This window comes from Drosophila kikkawai, chromosome 2R (genome assembly GCF_030179895.1).
Source record: "Drosophila kikkawai strain 14028-0561.14 chromosome 2R, DkikHiC1v2, whole genome shotgun sequence".
Lineage (NCBI taxonomy): Eukaryota > Metazoa > Arthropoda > Insecta > Diptera > Drosophilidae > Drosophila > Drosophila kikkawai.
This window is the reverse complement of record NC_091729.1, coordinates 26,113,204-26,131,491: the sequence shown is the minus strand read 5'-3', so window position 1 is coordinate 26,131,491 and position 18,288 is coordinate 26,113,204. Positions and strand designations below refer to the sequence as shown.

Here is an 18,288-nt window from a genome sequence, read left to right as displayed (position 1 = left end):
CCGGGCCATAAATCAAAATAAAACTTTGTCACTTGAGCTTTTGACTTGCGAAACTTGTGGTTCCTTTTCGTCCTGTTCCCTATTCTACTCAGCTCTGCTCCTTTTCCCTCTTGCGCTCTAATCGATTTCAAGTTTATGTTGCCGAAACAATAACAATAAAAATTGACAATGCCGAGGCGACGGCGGCTTATAAAATTTTATTACAAAAGGAAACGAACGCCATTGACATACGTAAACTGATTCGCACCGCGCGCGCCGTCTCTTCCCCCAGGGGGAATCCCCGAGCTGGGAGTTACAAACGCCGCTGCTGCTGCGACTGCGAATGCCAAATGCGAAATCAATGTCGTGGTTCCCTCAGAGTCCCCGTCTCCTGCCCCTATTTTATCCTCCATTCACAACATTCAGTATTCCCCATACCGACGGTCTTGCTCCATTTATTCTATTTGCATGTTGCATTGCGATGCCTTCACTACCTCTGGGAGTTGTGATATCTTTGCACAAAATGTGGAAGTATTATAACCTTTGGAAATATATATTTTATTATTGTAAATTATATGGAACAAGGCAAACTTTATGATAACTTCAAAAAGATCTCTTAAATACGAAATTGCACTTTGTATAGCATACTTTTAGCCAGGCTTTAAACAAATTTTCAAATTGCTATACCTTTTCTATATATTTCTAGGTTTTTTAATCAAATAATGATGTTCAAGAGAAGTATTAGCTTTCCAAAGAGTATTTAAATTTCGTTTCACCTAAAACTTGAATGGGATTTGCCTTGTTTTGTTGTTGGCGCACATGATTTGCCTTTCACCCGAGCATAGAGGGAGCATGCCCTCTCCTCTCTCGGTTCCCTCATGCTCCTCTGCCTCTGCCTCACAGATCCTTCGTCCTGCCATCCTCCCGCCGCCTCGCTGGCCGCAGGGCACATTGCTCCAAAAATGTCAAAGTGCCGCCGCTGACACCGCTGGGCCTTTGTGGCGAGAGACGCGGGCGTGCGGGGGTGGTGGCGTTGGGTGGAGGCCATGACAAGGGCGCGAGGATGTTTAACATGTGCGCCAAGGAGCAGGCGAACTGTACGTGTGTGTGTGTCTCTGTGTGTGTGTGACACCCGCGAGAAATGCCTCGCATTTTTTTGCCCTCTTTCTGACCCACTTTGCTTTGTCGTCAGCAATGTGGCTCCTGTCGCAGCTTCGTCTCCTGTCTCCCAGCTCCCGAGTGTGTGTGTCCTGTCTCCCATTCCAGCATGTGTCACTCGGCAAGCGTTTAAATTGGGCTTCTCCCTGTCCCACAAACTGCAGAGCTACGAGGTAGCAGCAATAGTATCCCACATCTATATGAATATATGTAGGGTGGCCGCCGCCTTTGTGCCATATTTCCACAAATTGAATTGGCCATGTCAGAAATGAAAGGATGCAGCAGGACTAGCAGCAGCTACGAGTCTGAAAAATTCTGCATTCAAATTTTTAGCCCAAAAATTATTTTAGCAAAAAGTTTGCCGCATTTGCCAACGGGGGCATCGAGCAGGTCATGATCTACAGGAGAGATTCTAGAACTGGAAACGCATTTTCAGAGTTCAAAAGGTTTCTAACACAGTCTTTATCAGTAGTCTATTTTATTTCTGTTTACCTGAAACTTAACTATATCTTCAAAATGTTAAGTAAAGGTTTCTGAAAGAACGCTCCTAAAAATTTGTTTTAAAATATATTTTGATATTTATATTTATCTTATTTAAAAGGCCTTTAAAATCTATTCTATTGTTCAACTCTAAGTTTTACTGTATTTTTATTTTTAACAATTTTCTTATTTTTCTGCTGGAAGTCCAGTTCGCACCACCCAACTTGGACCGCATCTCCACCATACTAATGTTATTATGCATTCGGTGCAAGGCGAGCCCGACTAGACTGGAACCACTTGCCCCATCTCACACGAGTGTGTGCCCGGGTGTACTCTGTGCTTCATGGTATGTGTGGGACAGACCACTTCTCTGGGTCTGGACTGGAGTGGGCTAAAAATCTGACGTCGCCCCGGACGACCCGACACATGGCACTTGAGCAAATTTGCATAATAGAAATTAAAATGGATTTTAACATTTCTGTTTTAGATTATGTTCGGTGTGGAGCAGAAGCGAGAAGAAGCGTAAACCAGCTGCGAAAGCCTTGGAAACAGATTGTTTTTCTTTCTCGGGTTTTCTTTTTTTAGTTAAGGATGTGGGGGGGAACACATAATACCACAAATCAGAAACTAAGACTGGGGAATTACTCGGCAATAAGCCATAGAAATTAGTAAATATGTTTCCTTAAAAAACCCTAAACAGCGTTAAACTCTTGCCTAAGAAACTCTTGCTTATAAACTGGCCTATTCATCTGGGAATCTGGAGGCTAAGCGGGCTCACTTTAAACGCTCTTCTGCACCACTTTTCCTTTTATTCCTCGGTGGTGGCGGTGACCTACTGCTCGAACCTGCTCCAGTGCTTCGCTCTTGGGCGGAATTGGGTCTCATTCGCGTAGGCCACAGAACTTTACTTGTCGCCGCCACCGTTGCCGTCGTATCCCAGATGGCTTGCTCCAGTTTATTTTTGGCCCAAATGCCGAAGCATAAACTGGCATTAAAGCAACTTTTTTAAATAATGCAAAAAGGGACACGGACACGGACACGGAGACGTGGAAATTCCAGCTTAAATACTTTGATTTGGATTCGCAGCTGCAGCCAAAAAATGGTACGAAAATGCCACAAAATGTGACAGGAACCCTCTGCTCAGTTTCCAACATATTTGCCCCAACTTTAACATGTTGTCCTTTAGCATTTTTAGCCATATTTGCTGCTGCACTTTCTTGGCCTTGTTACATTTTCTGGCCAACAATTTTGCAGAGCTTGGCCACAAGCCAGCAGGTCGAAAAAAAGGACCAAAAGAGCGGAAAATAAAAATGTGCTGGACATAAAAAATATGTGAAATAAATAAGTTACGAAATTGTTTTGTCACGAGTGTGGTCAAGGGGGAAGCTTGTGGCAGTAAAACCCTTTTTTACGAGAGCTTTATAAAAGAAGTTTATAGAAAAAGTAAATAATTATTTAACTTAACATTAATTTTAAGATATCCTCTCTAAAGTATCTCTCTCATTTTAGCTTGAACAAATATCAATAAATTCCTATAGATAAGTCCCCTAAGAAATGTGTTGTGCCTTTTTAGGTTAAGGAAAAAATTCAAGGAAATCCTTGCTGCTGCTGTTTGGAGAGTGTCCTGAGGATGTGCCAGCAAGAGCTGCTTAAGGAGACCCTCCTTCGTTGCTGCTGTGCAATTGTGACACTGCAAGGACCTCGGACTTTGGACCAGGGAGAATTCATGCATGCTACTGGCTTATCCCTTATTGAATCGATCTCATGCTCCTCCCTCGCTTGCAAGTCCATTATTTCGGCTGACTGGACTAGCCAGCAAACGACAGCTGGCCAGCTGCTAAGTGTGTTTAACCTTGAACTTCAAAGGCCAAAAACCGTTGCCGGGAAAACCCTGTTCAGCCTCATCTTGTGGCCGCATTTTTCTCGGGTTTTCACTCGGCTTTTCACAGGCAATTTCAGGCCGTAAATTAGTTTTATGTTGCTCGATTTTGCTTTTATTAAATTACCTTTTTCATGATTACTTGCGAAACTTCATTTGGAAAAATGCCTGACGACGGAAATAGCCAACGAGGTCGGTCGCCGTCCTGCAATAATTTGCGCCATTTTGTAATTTCTCGCTCCTTCATCCTTGGTCCTTGCTTCCGCCGCCGCCGCCTCTTTTGGGTCGAAGACCTAATAAAGTGCCCGCAAAAACCATTCGCAACTCACACTCCGCGGAGCCAGAGCCCGAGCCAGCACCAGCCCACACAGGTTAATTATCTTTTTTGGTGTAATTTAGTGGCGCTGCCGAAAAGGGCTTTCCATTTTAATTTATTTGACCAGTAAAAGGATTAGATTAGATGCCCTGATAAATGGCTGTCAGCTCGCTAGTTAAATAGCCAAACTGTTGGCTAATTGAGTTTGGATCGAAGACTTTCGAGAGCTGAAAAACTTGAAAGTTGCCAAGGAACTGATTATCATATTTTAAGCTGAACATGCAAGGCCTCAAGGTGATGGAAAGTATTTTTGTATAAATTAAAATGATTCAAAGAGGCATTTTTATATATTTATTTTTACTTAGGCTCTTACGAGGAGTCAAAGTCTGGCTATCCGGCTCGAAGGACTAAGTCATACTCCTCTTTTTTTTGGAAATTTTTATAATTTAAACCACAGGTAGCCTGTCACCCAAAAACAGATTTGTTATCATCGCAAGAGAGAGAGGTCTTCTGCATTAGCAAATTGAATTCAGAGCGATTCAGAACCGATTCCATAAGTAAATTCTATTAAGATACGAGGGCCCACCTGAATATATATATATTCATTTATAGATATTTATGTATGATCCGAATGGCTGTATAAATCAACTGCGGCGGCACTGCCAGTCTCCATTCCATTCCGCCGAAATGCGAAATTCGAAATGCGAAATCCGACTGCTGACAAGTGTCACCAAGAGAGGAGATGCTATGACAAAGTGTCAAAAGAATGTTTGACATCTGACTGTCTCCGTCTCTATCGCTCTGCTGCCATAGCCCCTGGTGTGTGTGTGTGTAGCCTGTCCAAATGTACATTTCTCATATATTCTCTCGGTTCCTCCCAGTTCTCCGTTTCCCGATTCCCTTCTTTTTTCTGGGCTTTCATATTGCCGCTTTTTTGCTCTCATATTTATCCATACATTGCCTGGCTGCTGATGCGGGATGGATGTAGCCCAGGTAGATTTACCCGTACCCAAGCACACACAGGTGCTGGTCCTTGTCTCTGACAGCCTCACACGTTCTCCACCAGCCTCCTTCCCTGCGGCGATCCTTTTAGCACCTGCCCCAGTCCCCAGACTCTGGGTGTATAATTTCATCTGTCAACTGATTGAGTGTCGCAGTTTTACTCGAGCACAAAAAAAAAAAAACAGAAAAAGAGTGGCGAGAAACCAAGACGAACAAGATTTTTATCTAGAAATCGGCAATAGAAAGGGAAATTTTTAGCAGAGAATAGCAAATCAAAGAACTGGTTGAGAACTAAAAAACCCAGACGACAGACAGCTCTTGAGGATGCTTCGGCAGTTTTAAAAGGAATCTGATGTTAAGGGGTTAAGCAGGAGGCACTGGGAGAAAATGTGAGACGTTAATATGTAATTAAATAATAAATGTTATAGTAGATACAGTAAAAGCATTTTTATGGAGATGATCTTAAGCAGAACTATAATTTAAAAGTAAGTAAATAAGATAAATATATACATTTATCGGCTTTTGGTTATCGTAAAGCAACTGTACTCGCTTGATTGAAATAATAAATAAATAGACTTCTTATAATATATTATACTTGGTAAAATATTATAATATATTAACTAACCAATATGATTTTCTCTTTTCCATCTTGCCAACTATTTTTCTTGGCTTCTCCACTTTACCAGTTAACACCCAACTTGTTTTGAGTCTCTTTTTTGTTGCCACTCTAATTGTCTGTTATGTTCTGGATGCCAGATTGCCTTTGCATGCATAATTTTCAATTGGCAGCCAAGGCAAGGCGAAAAAATTGCCAAGAAAATTGGCAGTTGAGGAGGAGAGAAAAAAAGGCTGACGCAGCAGCCGCCAAACGGAAATTGTAACTCGATTTTAATTGGAGTTTGCTCGCGTTCGCGCATCTCAGCACTTTATTCTGCAATTGGGAGTGCGTGTGAAAGGTCAACCACTGCCGCAAGTGGGTCAGTGAAGTGCTAACCCACTGTTCACTGGCGGGGCCATCAACCAGTCCATCCATCCAGGCATCCAAATCCCCCAAGCCCCGGCACAAGACTAAAGGTAACAGTGCCGCAAGACGTGGCTAAGACTTGGACCGATTACCATCCAATTTAGTGCTCTTTCGGCGACGGAAGAGCGAGCACTCTCGCTCGCTTGTGGAACGCAAGCTAACAGCGGGATTTCCCCTCACGCAGCAGTGGAAGCCAAGCTAACAGCCGGAGAGTAGAGGCAATCCTGCCCAACTTGTTGATACAAAAACCTACAAATATTTACCATCAAATGATGTATCTCCTCTATGCAAATGTGATAGGCCCGTAAAATAGCAGACGTCAGCGGTTGACCATAAATATGCTTGGGCCTAATATATCTCAAAAGGGACTTTGGCTAACAAATTCCACATGATTCACCGGAAAAAGGGACTGTGTTTGCATTGCGTCCGAATTAGATTAACTTCCTTGGGGACCCAGGTTTGAGGAAATGCGTGGGTAATATTTATGAAAATGTATTTCTGGTTTGCATAATTAACTGAATTTGTTTGCCAGCCGGCTAACCCCAATTGTGGATTGAGCTGTGCTTAACCAAGCTGGCCGAGGACCTAGACAGAATCTACCATTCAAGCTCCAGAAACTGGCTGCATGTCATCCACGGCACGCCTGGTCTATCTCTTATTATTTCTCTGATGGGTTCTTGCGTCTATCCCTCATCTGGCGATAGTTTCGGAAATCTCCATTCCAAGTTTTCGCTCTCATTATCTCGTTCGGATTGGAGGCCATGTACGCGTAGAAGGTCCTGCGCGGAGGACCGCCCGATACCAGATAGTTGCCCATGGCATACCAGGCGGAGCTTATGCTACTCATATATCGTTCGTTCAGTCGGTTATGATAGTCGCTCTTGACGTCGGCGGCCTGTGGAAGAATTTAAGTATTTTCGTAGCTTTTAAGTGAGGTTGACTCACCGTCTTCATGACCTGCTCGTGATAGTTAAAGTTCTCCTGGGATCTGGATAACCGATCCAGGCCCTGGAGATTGGGACTTGGCAAATTGCCTTGAACCGAGGTGACCAGCTCAAAGATTCTACTCGACTCTCTGATGTTCGTCTCCAGCTCCTTTTGGCTGTAGGTCTTGCCATACCGCCGCTTGACCCACTCCCGCATGATGGGCAGCTTGTGGCAATCGGGCAGACTAGCCAGCACATAGCGCGGATTCCGACTCAGAATCCGGAGGCCGTCTTTAAGCAATTGATTCATCTGTTCGGCGTTGTCTGGATCGAAGTTTGGTTCTTTGTCCTCGTGCTGGAGCGCCCCCCGCTTGGTGAACCGCTCCTCATGCTCGATTTCGGCCCGCTTTATCGCCTCCTGCTTCTGCCAAATGGTGTTGGCACACTGCAGCACCGCCTCCACGATCTGGGCCTTGTGATCAATGTGACTGCGCCTACTGTGGTTGCTGGAACGATCCAGGGTGTCGCGGCTGTCCCGGTCGGTCTTTTCCTCAGCGAAGAGATCATCGTTTAGAGTTTCATGGATTTCCGGTTTCGGCACTAGCTCCGTTTGGGGTTCGTCTGCTGATGGCATCTTGTCCCCCAATTGCATCTCTGACACTGGTTGAGTGCTATTGAATGCCTCATTCGGATCCTCGGGATCCGTTTTCTTTAGCGCCTTCTCAAACGACTTGGTCACCATTCGCTTGAGGTCGAAGGGCCTCGGCTGGCCGGACTGGAAGATCCGATGGTACTTGAAGTGATAGGGCTTGTTTGATATGGATGCCCGGAAGAACTTCTTTTTGACAACTTTTTTCACCTGTTGTTTTATCTCACAGTTTGGCCCCTTTCTACGGATTTTCCCCATGGCCAGGGCGAAGGATACGGCCGACTTTTTGGGTGCCGGCGGAGCCTCGCATTCTGAAACATTCTTATGCGGTAGGCATTTCTTCAGCTTTTCCTTGAAGTCGATTTCCAATATGCGGAATGGATCGTTGTGGAGTTTGCGAGGCGGTGGCTTTATTGCCGGTACCTTTTTCTTGGGTTCCTCTTTCGGGGGCTCCTCTGAAGGTTCGGGCTTTTCACTTTTTCCTTTCTTTTCCTTTTTACCTTTTTTATCTGTTTTCTAGAATTTGGGATTAGTTAAAAAAAAAGCTATTTTCTCTCATTTTTATTACCTTGCCGCCGCCTCCCTCCAGTCTCCTCCCACGATAGGTATCCAGAACAGCCGTGTGGGCCATGCTACAATCCTCACCGACCAGGGCTCGTCCCACCTGGTCATTGGGCTCTGGCCATGGCTGTGATACCAACATCTGCTGGCACAGAACGCAGTCCGCGCTCTTAATGGTGAGAACCTTGGTCTGGTCGCATTGCATCGCCCGACGATGGCGATCCATGATCAGATCGATGTCGTGCTCCAGCTGGGCCACGATCCTGTTCTGCCGTAGTTTGGTGTACGGCTGCGTTACGTCCAAGAGTTCCAGGCACCGATCCCTGGCTTTGACAGCCAGCTCATCTCTCAGTAGCTGCGCTTTCTCCACCTGTTCCTTGTGGACTAGGCATAGAATGGCCTCCGACTCGCTACGCTTCGTTCCATCCTCGTCGTCTTTGTCCTTATGGCCGCCCTCGACGTTGAAGTAACGCTCCAGCGTCTCGGACAGGGTCTTCTTGATCAAACGCTTGCCAGGATTAAGGCGATAGTGGGCAAACCAGGGCTCCTCCCGCTCCTTGCCGTAATTGGGCGGAGCATTTCTAGGCCAGAAACTAAATTCCACCACAAAATCGGGTATCTGCGTGGTCAAATTCGAGATCCGCTGGACAGGCCTGGGCTGCCTCTGGCAGTAGGGCGACTTTTTCGAGCGCTTCTTTGTGGGAGCTTCTGCGGCGATTGGCGACGGGGTCCCATTAACCTGGAACTTCAGTCTCTCGGCTCGGTTCAGCCGTTTGATCTCCAGCGAAGAGAGCTTTCGTGGCGGTAGAATTTCGTCCAGAGCATGAAGAGTGGGCAGAAGATCGATCCTGCAAATGGCTACCATCAGCAGCTGCTCATTGACGCTATAGACTGTGCTTCCCTTGGGGCGGCAGGTCTTGTAGTAGCCTTCGAGGACGAAGAAGAGGAAGGCCAGTATATTGTTTCTGCTGAGTTGGACCAACCGCCTAATCTGCCTCGGGGATATCACAGGATTGATCCCTAGAACAACCAGAGCACGGTACATATTGGAGCCCGTTGCTTGTTCGAAGTCATCGCGCAGAGTCTCATGCATTTTTGTTATGGTCTCCTCCTGTAGCGTCGAAGTGCCCAAATACCATGGAGTTATGTCCAGCTTCCGGTTGAAGTCATCCAGCTGCTTCTGGAAACTCATGGCGTCCACAAAATTTTGTACTCAAATAATTTCGGCTTATTAAATAATTAAGTGTGTGTTTAGTTGGGACTGGGATTGTTTTTGAGAACTGACGTTTGATTGAAGTCCGTCCATATTGTGGAGTCAAGGGTACCTAGTTGGACCTTTGCTTTAAAGCCAATAACATCATCCACTCATATCCAGTTCTCCGTGGGTATCTCTATTCCCGACAAGTGATCCTTTTGAGGAATTTGCCTTGGGATCCTTGTGGCCAAGAGTTACACTGTGTAACCTCCAACGAAGGTATATAATTATACCTTTTCTTGATATCTAGCACTCCTTGCCCTAAAAAACACAATTAACCCTTCCGATGTTTTCCCGAGAAAAATTTTTTTAAATGTTTCCTCTTTTGCCCCGAAAAAGAGTCCAGGGTGTGATCTGTGATAGTCCGTAGATAGAGTCCAGGGTATTAGCAATGTCGAACCTCTGCAGACCGTTTAAAAGACCCTGCCCGTGTGCTCGGTCTCGATTCGGTTGGCAAATGTCCAACAGAGCAACAATGCCTGAGACTTGGCGTCCTGCGGAGAATTCAAATCCCTTTTCAAACAACCTTCGAGGAATGCCTATAAAAAATCACAGGGGTTTCGGAGGGCAAACATATGATTTCCCGAATAATGACCAGGATTATCCTCGAGAAAATAAAAAGCAGGAGTACCAGGAATATGGAAACTACGGTAGTCAGCAAGCAACTTGGGACTATTGGGAACCGTACCGATGCAGTGATACACAGCCACATTTACCACCTCATAGGTGCTATTGCCAGCAGCCACCACCACCTCCTCAGCAGTGCTATGAACAGCAACAACGACCACCACCTCGTCAGATGTGTTGTTGCCAGAACAATCCACCTCCTTGCCAGGATAAGAACATTCCTGAATGTAGAGTCAAAAAACGGTGCAGAAGGAGGTGCTGCAGACAAAAGAAATGGGTCTCGTGTGGGAGCTTGTGCGTGGTGACCCACGAAGTAAGCGTCCAAACCGAGGGTAAACCCTGTAAGCCTGCCGATCTCATAGGGATCATCGATGTGACTACACACGAAAAGGAGGTGAGACATAGTTCCGGCGCAGTTGAGATTACAGTGAATGAAGTTCAGACGGTCACGCTTGTCCCGGGAGATGGCAGTAAGGTCTCTAAGAATGAAGTACAGAGTCACATCGACTCGTCAAATTCTGATAATCCCCAACGCGTTCAGAGGCAATTCAAACAGGAAGTCAATCCCGACACGTTAGAAGTTCCTACCCACCCAGCGTCCTACCCATCCTACATACCCAACGTCCCCTCATCGGGCTCTGCCGCGCCATCGGAATTCAAGGAACAATGCATCTGCCGCACCAACGAGACAGATAATCACGACTACGAGAGAAACAGCGAGATCCCGATTTTCCTCGAAGATTCCAACAAGGTAAAGGAATCCAAGCCAAAATCTTTCGACGCCCCAAGTCCACCACTCAAACGGCGAAGATGTTCATTCAAGGTCCGCTCGCCTACCATCGATGATGTGTTATCACCGAAGAAAACAAAAACGCCCAAAAGGCCCATTTCAAAGTAAGGTTTTTGTAAGTAATGAAAATGTATAATCGTATTATTTCAACTTTTTTTCTCTAGGAATACCCCAAATTATGACTCTGAAACACAAACCGAAAAAACGAAAGCCTCTAAATATATAATGCTGGACTCTGAAGAGCGAATGTTGGACAAAACGGATTCCTCCAATACGATAGAGGACTCTGATGACAAATTGGTACGCTTACCAAGGGCCTCCGCCTTCCCAGACAAGAGCACCATTCACGTGAAAGTAACCAATAGAAGGGAGAAACATACGCAAAAGGGCGGTAGGAAATCGATGCACCAAGATGCGGTTTACGAGACCCATATTTCCGAATTGCGGGTTTTGAGCCCAGTGAGTGAGGAAGAATCCGAGCCGGAGCCCGAGCCTGAGCCCAAGCCCAAGCCAAAGCGTAGGAAATGTACAATCAGAATGGATATGAAAAACGGTTATCCCTCAAACGATGTGGTTTGCAGAAGGAAGCAAAAATGTCACGCACCGATCTGCGGATTCCCGTATAGAGGGCCATGTGCAGTTCGGTGCGGAATGCCATGCGGAGTTCCATGCGGAAAGCCATGTGGAATGCCATGTGGAATGCCATGTGCATTGTCATGTGCAGTGCCAAGTGCAGTGCCATCTGCAGCAAGACGTGGAGCAAGGCGTGGAGCGGGATATGGAGCGGGACGCAGAAGCTGTGTCCCGCCCTGCGTCGATCCCTGTCCAAGTTTCCTCCGTCCACCGCGGACGCCACCACTTCGAACTACCCAGTTCGCAGCCACCTGCGGATTTGCCTGCTATTCTAATAGATGCTGGCGAAACCAGTAATAGTTATAGTAATAAATTTTTATTGAAAAAGAAAAGGATGTGGTAACTGCTTTCCCTTTAGCAATCGCCTTACAGTCTATCCATTGTGTTAACGTAATTTCCTATGGGTTCAAGCCTGTGTAAAAGCTGCCAAGAGCTTCGATTTAGGAATTAGTATTGGACCGATCTGTCTCAAGGATATCACAGGCTGATGACCCCAAACAAAATTCGTGGCACTTACCTTCCTCCTACCAATTGGGCTTTAGAAATGTTGATTTTTTAGGACCAAGAATTACTTTGTGTAACCTCAACGAGTTTTTTAAATTAATAAACATTTTTAATTTTACCTAGCATGCCTTGCCTTATCCGTGAGGTCCTTAAAAACTTATAATAATAAACAAAAAACCCTTTCGATGTCATCTCGAACAACAAATTGTTAAATGTTTCCTCTTTTGTCTCGATAAAGAGTCCAAGAGTGATCTGTGATAGTCCGTAGGAAAGGTCCAGGATATTAGCGATGTCGAACCTCTGCAGATCGTTTAAGGAGCCCTGCCAGTGTGCTCGGTCTCGATGCGATTGGCAGAAGTTCAATAGAGCGGCGATACCAAACATTTGGGACCCTCCGGAGATTTCAAATCTCTGTGGCTATTCAAGCACCTATCGAGGAACGCCTATCAGAGATCACAGGGGCTGTGGAGGGCAATTGTATGATTTCCCGGATGATGGTCAGGATTTTCCTCGAAAATATGAAAAGGATTTGAGTCGGGGAATTCCTCTCCAAGAGTACCTGGAATATGTAAATTATGGTTGCCAGCAATCACCTTGGCATCCAAAGACCTATCGAGGAGCGCCGAGCAAAAATCACAGGGTTTGTGGAGGACAAATAGTTGATATCCAGGATGTTTGTCAGGAGTTTCCTCGAGAATTTAAAAAACTGGATTTAATTCGGGAACTTCCCTCCGAAGAGTACCTGGAATATGGAAACTACGGTAGCCAGCCGTCACCTTGGGACCATTGGGAACCACGTCGCTGCCGTGGAAAGCAGCTACCACCACTGAGGAGCTATTATCAGCATTCACTTCCACCACCTGAGAGGTACATTGAACAGCAACTGCTTCCGCCACTTCAGAGGTGCTATGAACCCAAGCGGACAAAGTATACGCTCAGAACGGATATGAGAAACGGTTATTCCTTGAACGATTCGGTTTGCAGAAGGAAGCAAAAATGTCACGCACCGATTTGCGGAGTGCCTTGTGGAGTGCCTTGTGGAGCGGGACGTGGAGGGGGATACGGAGCGGGACGCAGAAGCTGTCGCCTGCCCTGCATCGATCCCTGTCCAAGTTATCTCTGTCCACCTCGCACGCCACCACTGCGTTCTACGCAGTTCGAACCCATCTGCGGATTTCCTTGCTATTCTGACAGGTGATAGAGGTGCACGCAAAAATCGTATAGTTTTAGTAATAAATTTATGTTGAAAAAGAAAAGGATGTTCCCACTTTGGATTTTTTTAACTGGCGTATTTTTACTTTAATCCTTCTTCTTTAGCAATCGCTGTTTTCCTAACCTTTACTTTGCGTTTCAGTCTCTGTAAATTTTTTTTTTTTTTTTTTTGCCTTGGATTGATCTGCCTGAAGGATATCACGGTCTGATTTCGAGAGTGAAGTCCTTCCGAATGGCACGTACCTCCCTCCCACGAATTGCAGACTCTTCAAAGTTATTTATTTGAATTTCTGGGTTGTATCTAGCGCGCTTTGCCCCTAAAAACAAATAACAAAACCAAAACCCTTTCGATGTTTTCTCGAACAAAAAATTGTTAAATGTTTCATTTGTCCCGAAAATAAGTGATCTGTGATAGTCCGTAGCTAGGGTCCAGGATATTAGCTATGTCGAACCTCTGCAGATCGTTTAAGAAGCCCTGCCCGTGCGCTCGGTCTCGATTCGGTTGGCAGATGTCCAACAGAGCAACGATGCCTGAGACTTGGCGTCCTGCGGAGAATTCAAATCCCTGTTCAAACCACTTTCGAGGAATGCCTATCAAAAATCGCAGGCGTTGTGGAGGGCAAGTTTATGAATTCCCGAATAATTGTCAGGATTTTCCTCGAGAATATGAAAGGCAGGATTTAGTTCAGGAATATACGGGGCAACCTTGTCAAGAGTACCAGGAATATGGAAACTACGGCAGCCAGCAAGCACCTTGTAACGCTTGGGAACCGTGCAGATACCTTGATACACAGCCTCCTCCACCACCTCAGAGGTTCTATTGTCAGCAGCCACCACAACCACCTCAGAGGTGCTGTGGACAGTCGCCTCCTCCGCCACCTCACAGGTGCTGTGAGCCACCATCACAGAGGTGCTGTGGACAGTCGCCACCTCCAGAACCTAACAGGTGCTATGAACCACCACCACAAAGGTGCTGTGGACAGTCGCCACCTCCAGACCCTCACAGGTGCTGCGAACCACCACCACAGAGGTGCTGTGGACAGTCGCCACCTCCAGAACCTCACAGGAGCTATGAACCACCACCACAAAGGTGCTATGGTCAGCCTCTACCACCATCACCACCTCCGACGTACTGTGGACAGCCGCCACATCCGCCCCCTCCGACGTACTATTGTCAGCCTCCACCCTCACCACCTCCGACGTACTGTGGACAAACGCCCCCTCAGACGTACTGTGGACAGCCGCCACCTCCGCCACCACCGCCACCTTCGACGTACTATTGTCAGCCTCCACCATCACCACCTCAGACGTACTGTGGACAACCTCCGCCACCTGAGAGGTGCTATGAACCGCCTCAGAGGTGTTGTTGCCAGGACAATCCTCCTCCTTGCCAGGACAGGAATCCCTGTGAATGTAGAGACACAAGACGACGGAAAAGGAGGTGCTGCAGGCGGAAGAAAGGCTGCTCGAGTGAGAGCCTGTGCGTGGTGACCCACGAAGTAAGCGTCCAAACCGAGGGAGATCCCTGCAAGCCTGCCGACCTCATTGAGATTGTCGATGTGACTACACAGGAAAAGGAGGTGAGACACCGTACTGGCGAAGTGGAGTTAACAGTCGATGAGGTCCAGACGGTCACAGTTGTCCCGGGAGATGGCAGTAAGGCCACCAGGAATCAAGTACAGAGTCACATCTCGTCCAGAGACTCGTCCAAAGCTGATAATTCCCAACGCGTTCAGAGACAATTCGAACAAGAAGTCGATCCCACCTCGGTCGAAGTTCCTACAAAGGCCATGAGGTATTCGGAGCTAGAGCCGATGATGGAAAACATAAAGGATATACCCAGCGTAGCCTCATCGGGCTCTGCCTCGCCATCGGAAGTCAAGGAACACCGCGTCTACCGCACCAACACGAAATTCGAGCACGACTTTGGAATCAACAGCGGGAAGAAGGAGACCAAGACTTTCCTCGATGATACCCACGATGTAAAGGACTCCAAGCAAAAATCTTCCGCCGGCTCAAGAACGCCACTTAATCGGCCAGCCCCCAAACGTTCAACCAAGATCGGCCCGCCCTCCTCTAAGGAGGGGTTGACAACAAGGCAAAGAAAAACCAATACGATCGACACCGGGATCAGAAGACCCATTTCCAAGTAAGGTTTTGTAAGTAATGCAAATATATAATCGCATCATATTTACTTTTTATCTCTAGGTATACCCCAAATTACGACTCTGAAAAGCAAGCGACCGAAACGAAAGCCTCTAAGAACATAATGCAGCGTATGAGCGAGACAACGGTAAACAAAACAAAGGACTCCAATGCGATCAAAGAAAATAAAGACTCTGAAAATATAAGGCACAGCTCGGAAGAGCGGACGTTAAACCAAACGAAGACCTCCAATATGATTAAGGACGCAAAAGCCTCTAAAAATAGAATGCAGAGCTTGGAAGAGCCAAGGCTTAAAATAACAAAGGACTATAATATGAATATTGAAACTAAAGCCTCTAAAAATATTATGGAGCGATCGAAAGAACCAACGTTAAACAAACGGAGCTCCTCCAATATGAGTAGGGAAACTAAAGCCTCTGAAAATATAAGGCAGAGCTCGGAAGAGAGAGTGTTTAACAAACCGAAGGCCTCTAATATGATAAGGGATATTAAAGACTCTAAAAATTTAAGGCAGAGCTCGGAAGAGCGAGCGTTTAACAAAACGAAGGCCTCCAATACGATAAGGGATATTAAAGACTCTAAAAATATAAGACAGAGCTCAGAAGAGTCTACATTCAACAGAAAGAAGGCTTCCAATATGATAAGGGATATTAAAGACTCTAAAAATTTAAGGCAGAGCTCGGAAGAGAGAGTGTTTAACAAAACGAAGGCCTCCAATATGATAAGGGATATTAAAGACTCTAAAAATTTAAGGCAGAGCTCGGAAGAGAGAGTGTTTAACAAAACGAAGGCCTCCAATATGATAAGGGATATTAAAGACTCTAAAAATATAAGGCAGAGCTCAGAAGAGTCTACATTCAACAGAAAGAAGGCTTCCAATATGATTAAGGATGCAAAAGACTCTAAAAATATAAGGCATGGCTCAAAAGAGTCTACATTCAACAGAAAGAAGGCTTCCAATATGATTAAGGACGCAAAATACTCTAAGAATAGAATGCAGCGTTGGGAAGAGCCAATGCTTAACAAAAAGAAGGTCTCCAATATGATCAGGGAAACTAATAACTCTAAAGACAGAATGCAGCATTGGGAAGAGCCAAAGCTTAAAATAAGCAATGCCTCCAATATGATCAAGGAAACTAAAGACTCTAAAAATAGAATTCAGAACACGGAAGAGTCAAACTTAAACAAATCAAAGGCTTCCAATATAATTAGGGAAACAAAAGCCTTTAAAAATACATTGCATCGTTCGGAAGAGCCAATGTCTAACAAAACTAAGGTCTCCAATATTATCAAGGAAACAAAAGACTCTAAAAATAGAATGCAGAACTCGGAGGAATCAATATCCAATATGATTAAGGAAACTAGAGACTCTAAAAATAGAATGCAGCGTTGGGAAGAGCCAAAGCTTAAAATAAGCAAGGACTCCAATATGATCAAGGAATCCAAAGACTCTCAATATATATGGCGTAACTCGGAAGAGTCAAACTTAAACAAATCAAAGGCCTCCAATATAATTAGGGAAGTCTCTAACAAAAGAATAGTGGACTCAAAAGAGCTAGAGGTGGACAAAAAAGAGGCCTCCAATATGATAGAGGACTATGATGGAAAATTGGTACGCAAGCCAAGGGCCTCCATCTTCTCAGACAAGAGCACCATTCACGTGAAAGTAACCAATAGAAGAGAGAAACATACGCGGAAGGCCGGTAGGAAATCTCTCCACCAAGAGGCGCTTTTCGAAACCAAGATTTCAGAATTGCGCTTGTTGGAGGAGGCTGAACCCAAACCAAAGCGAAGGAAGCGTAAAAAAATGCCAAAAAAGGAGGCAAAATGGTGTTTTCCCACAAACGAAATGGTCTGCAGGTTCCATAGGCCACTGCGGAGGCAGATATGTCAACCACGGACTTGCCGAGCGGCTTGTGAAGCGGGATGCAGAAGATGTTGCCTGCCCTGCATCTTTCCCTGCTCCCGTTCTCTGTACCCACCGTGCGTGCCGCCGCTGTGTGCGGAGTGCGATCCCATCTGCGGGTTTTCCAGATGTCCCACCGCTTGCTATTGTCATAGGTAATAGGGTTCAAACAGAAATAGTAACAGTAATTGTAATAGTAATAAATTTTGTTAAAAGAGAAGAAAAGGGGGGAAAAACACAGTTGATTAACGAATCTCTCCCAAATAGGTTCCTCAAGCAGAAGGATAATTGTGATATCGACAAGCGATTATAATATTCAGAATGCTCAAGAACTCCAACTGCAAAATAATATCTGATAAACGGAAATAGTACATATATGCAGACATCGACATCGATGCCATTTCCATATCGTCCCACAGCCAGGTAAACGTCTCTATCCCCCCATCTCTCTGGCTATTTCCTAAGTTTGTCATTCAGGGGGAAATTGAATATTTTATCTACGGATATTAACTGCCAGAGAGTAGCTCGAGAGTCCAGCCTGAGCTCTGGTGCCTCGGTAAAATGTTTGCCATTTAATTTTTATTTGGACCCTTCGATTGGCCGGGTCAGGAATAATTTAGCCATTTGCGCCCAAAGTAAACCAAACAAAACAGAACAAAACAAAACAAAATACAGCACAAAACTGGCAACAGAAAAATCTTTTTGGCCCTGCCCCACGGATGTTCGCTTTTGGCCACTAAAAGTTCTCGTTTTTCCACCTCTGCGCTGCCCCGTCATTTTATTTCGTTTCATGTTTTATTCACCACTTCCGCCGGAAATAGACATACGAGATGGGTATTTGTGAGTGTGTGTGTGCTCTGTGTGTGCTGCTGGCCTAAACATTTGTCTCGTTTGGCAGCCCGATGGATGGATACCATAGATTTTCTCTTTTTTTTTTTCCTGGAGGGGCCTTGGCAAAGTAGAAACTGTTTTCGCAAACAAATCCCACATAAATGCTCAATTTATAACAGACCGGAAGTTAAACTTAATCAAGCGTACTTTTTGGCTTATTGTTTAGTTTTCCCCCCGCTGCTCTGCCTCTCCCCGCTTCCGTATTTACTTAACATATTTTATTGTGATGATACATCTCTCCGTACTCTGTTTTGGCCGGGGATTACATGGGGATTTTGTGTACGAAGGATATCATCTCTATGCTCGCTCGCTCCTCCCTTCCTGCTGCAT

General features: G+C 45.6%; 3 protein-coding genes across 4 annotated transcripts; 2 read left to right on the top strand and 1 right to left on the bottom strand.

The window, feature by feature from the left end:
• Nucleotides 1–6,314: 6,314 nt before the first annotated feature.
• Nucleotides 6,315–9,269, bottom strand: LOC108072395 (uncharacterized). The gene is made up of 3 exons (XM_017163502.3): nucleotides 7,982–9,269; nucleotides 6,784–7,929; nucleotides 6,315–6,733 (listed from the first exon to the last, which is right to left on the bottom strand). Exons 1-3 carry the CDS (start codon nucleotides 9,164–9,166, stop codon nucleotides 6,497–6,499), a joined length of 2,568 nt encoding a protein of 855 aa, XP_017018991.1. The 5' UTR covers nucleotides 9,167–9,269; the 3' UTR covers nucleotides 6,315–6,496.
• A 200-nt stretch (nucleotides 9,270–9,469) lies between these two features.
• Nucleotides 9,470–11,601, top strand: LOC108072223 (uncharacterized). The gene is made up of 2 exons (XM_017163286.3): nucleotides 9,470–10,750; nucleotides 10,811–11,601. Exons 1-2 carry the CDS (start codon nucleotides 9,621–9,623, stop codon nucleotides 11,574–11,576), a joined length of 1,896 nt encoding a protein of 631 aa, XP_017018775.3. The 5' UTR covers nucleotides 9,470–9,620; the 3' UTR covers nucleotides 11,577–11,601.
• A 1,702-nt stretch (nucleotides 11,602–13,303) lies between these two features.
• LOC108072224 (uncharacterized) lies at nucleotides 13,304–17,275 on the top strand. 2 transcript variants are annotated; one of them, XM_041777166.2, is made up of 2 exons: nucleotides 13,304–15,144; nucleotides 15,204–17,275. In XM_041777166.2, the coding sequence occupies exons 1-2, from the start codon at nucleotides 13,439–13,441 to the stop codon at nucleotides 17,224–17,226; spliced, it is 3,729 nt and encodes a 1,242-aa protein (XP_041633100.1). In that variant the 5' UTR covers nucleotides 13,304–13,438; the 3' UTR covers nucleotides 17,227–17,275. The 2 variants fall into 2 exon arrangements, with proteins under 2 accessions (XP_041633100.1, XP_041633102.1); XM_041777168.2 differs by having other exon boundaries at nucleotides 13,305–15,154; nucleotides 15,204–15,343.
• The last annotated feature ends 1,013 nt before the right edge of the window (nucleotides 17,276–18,288 follow it).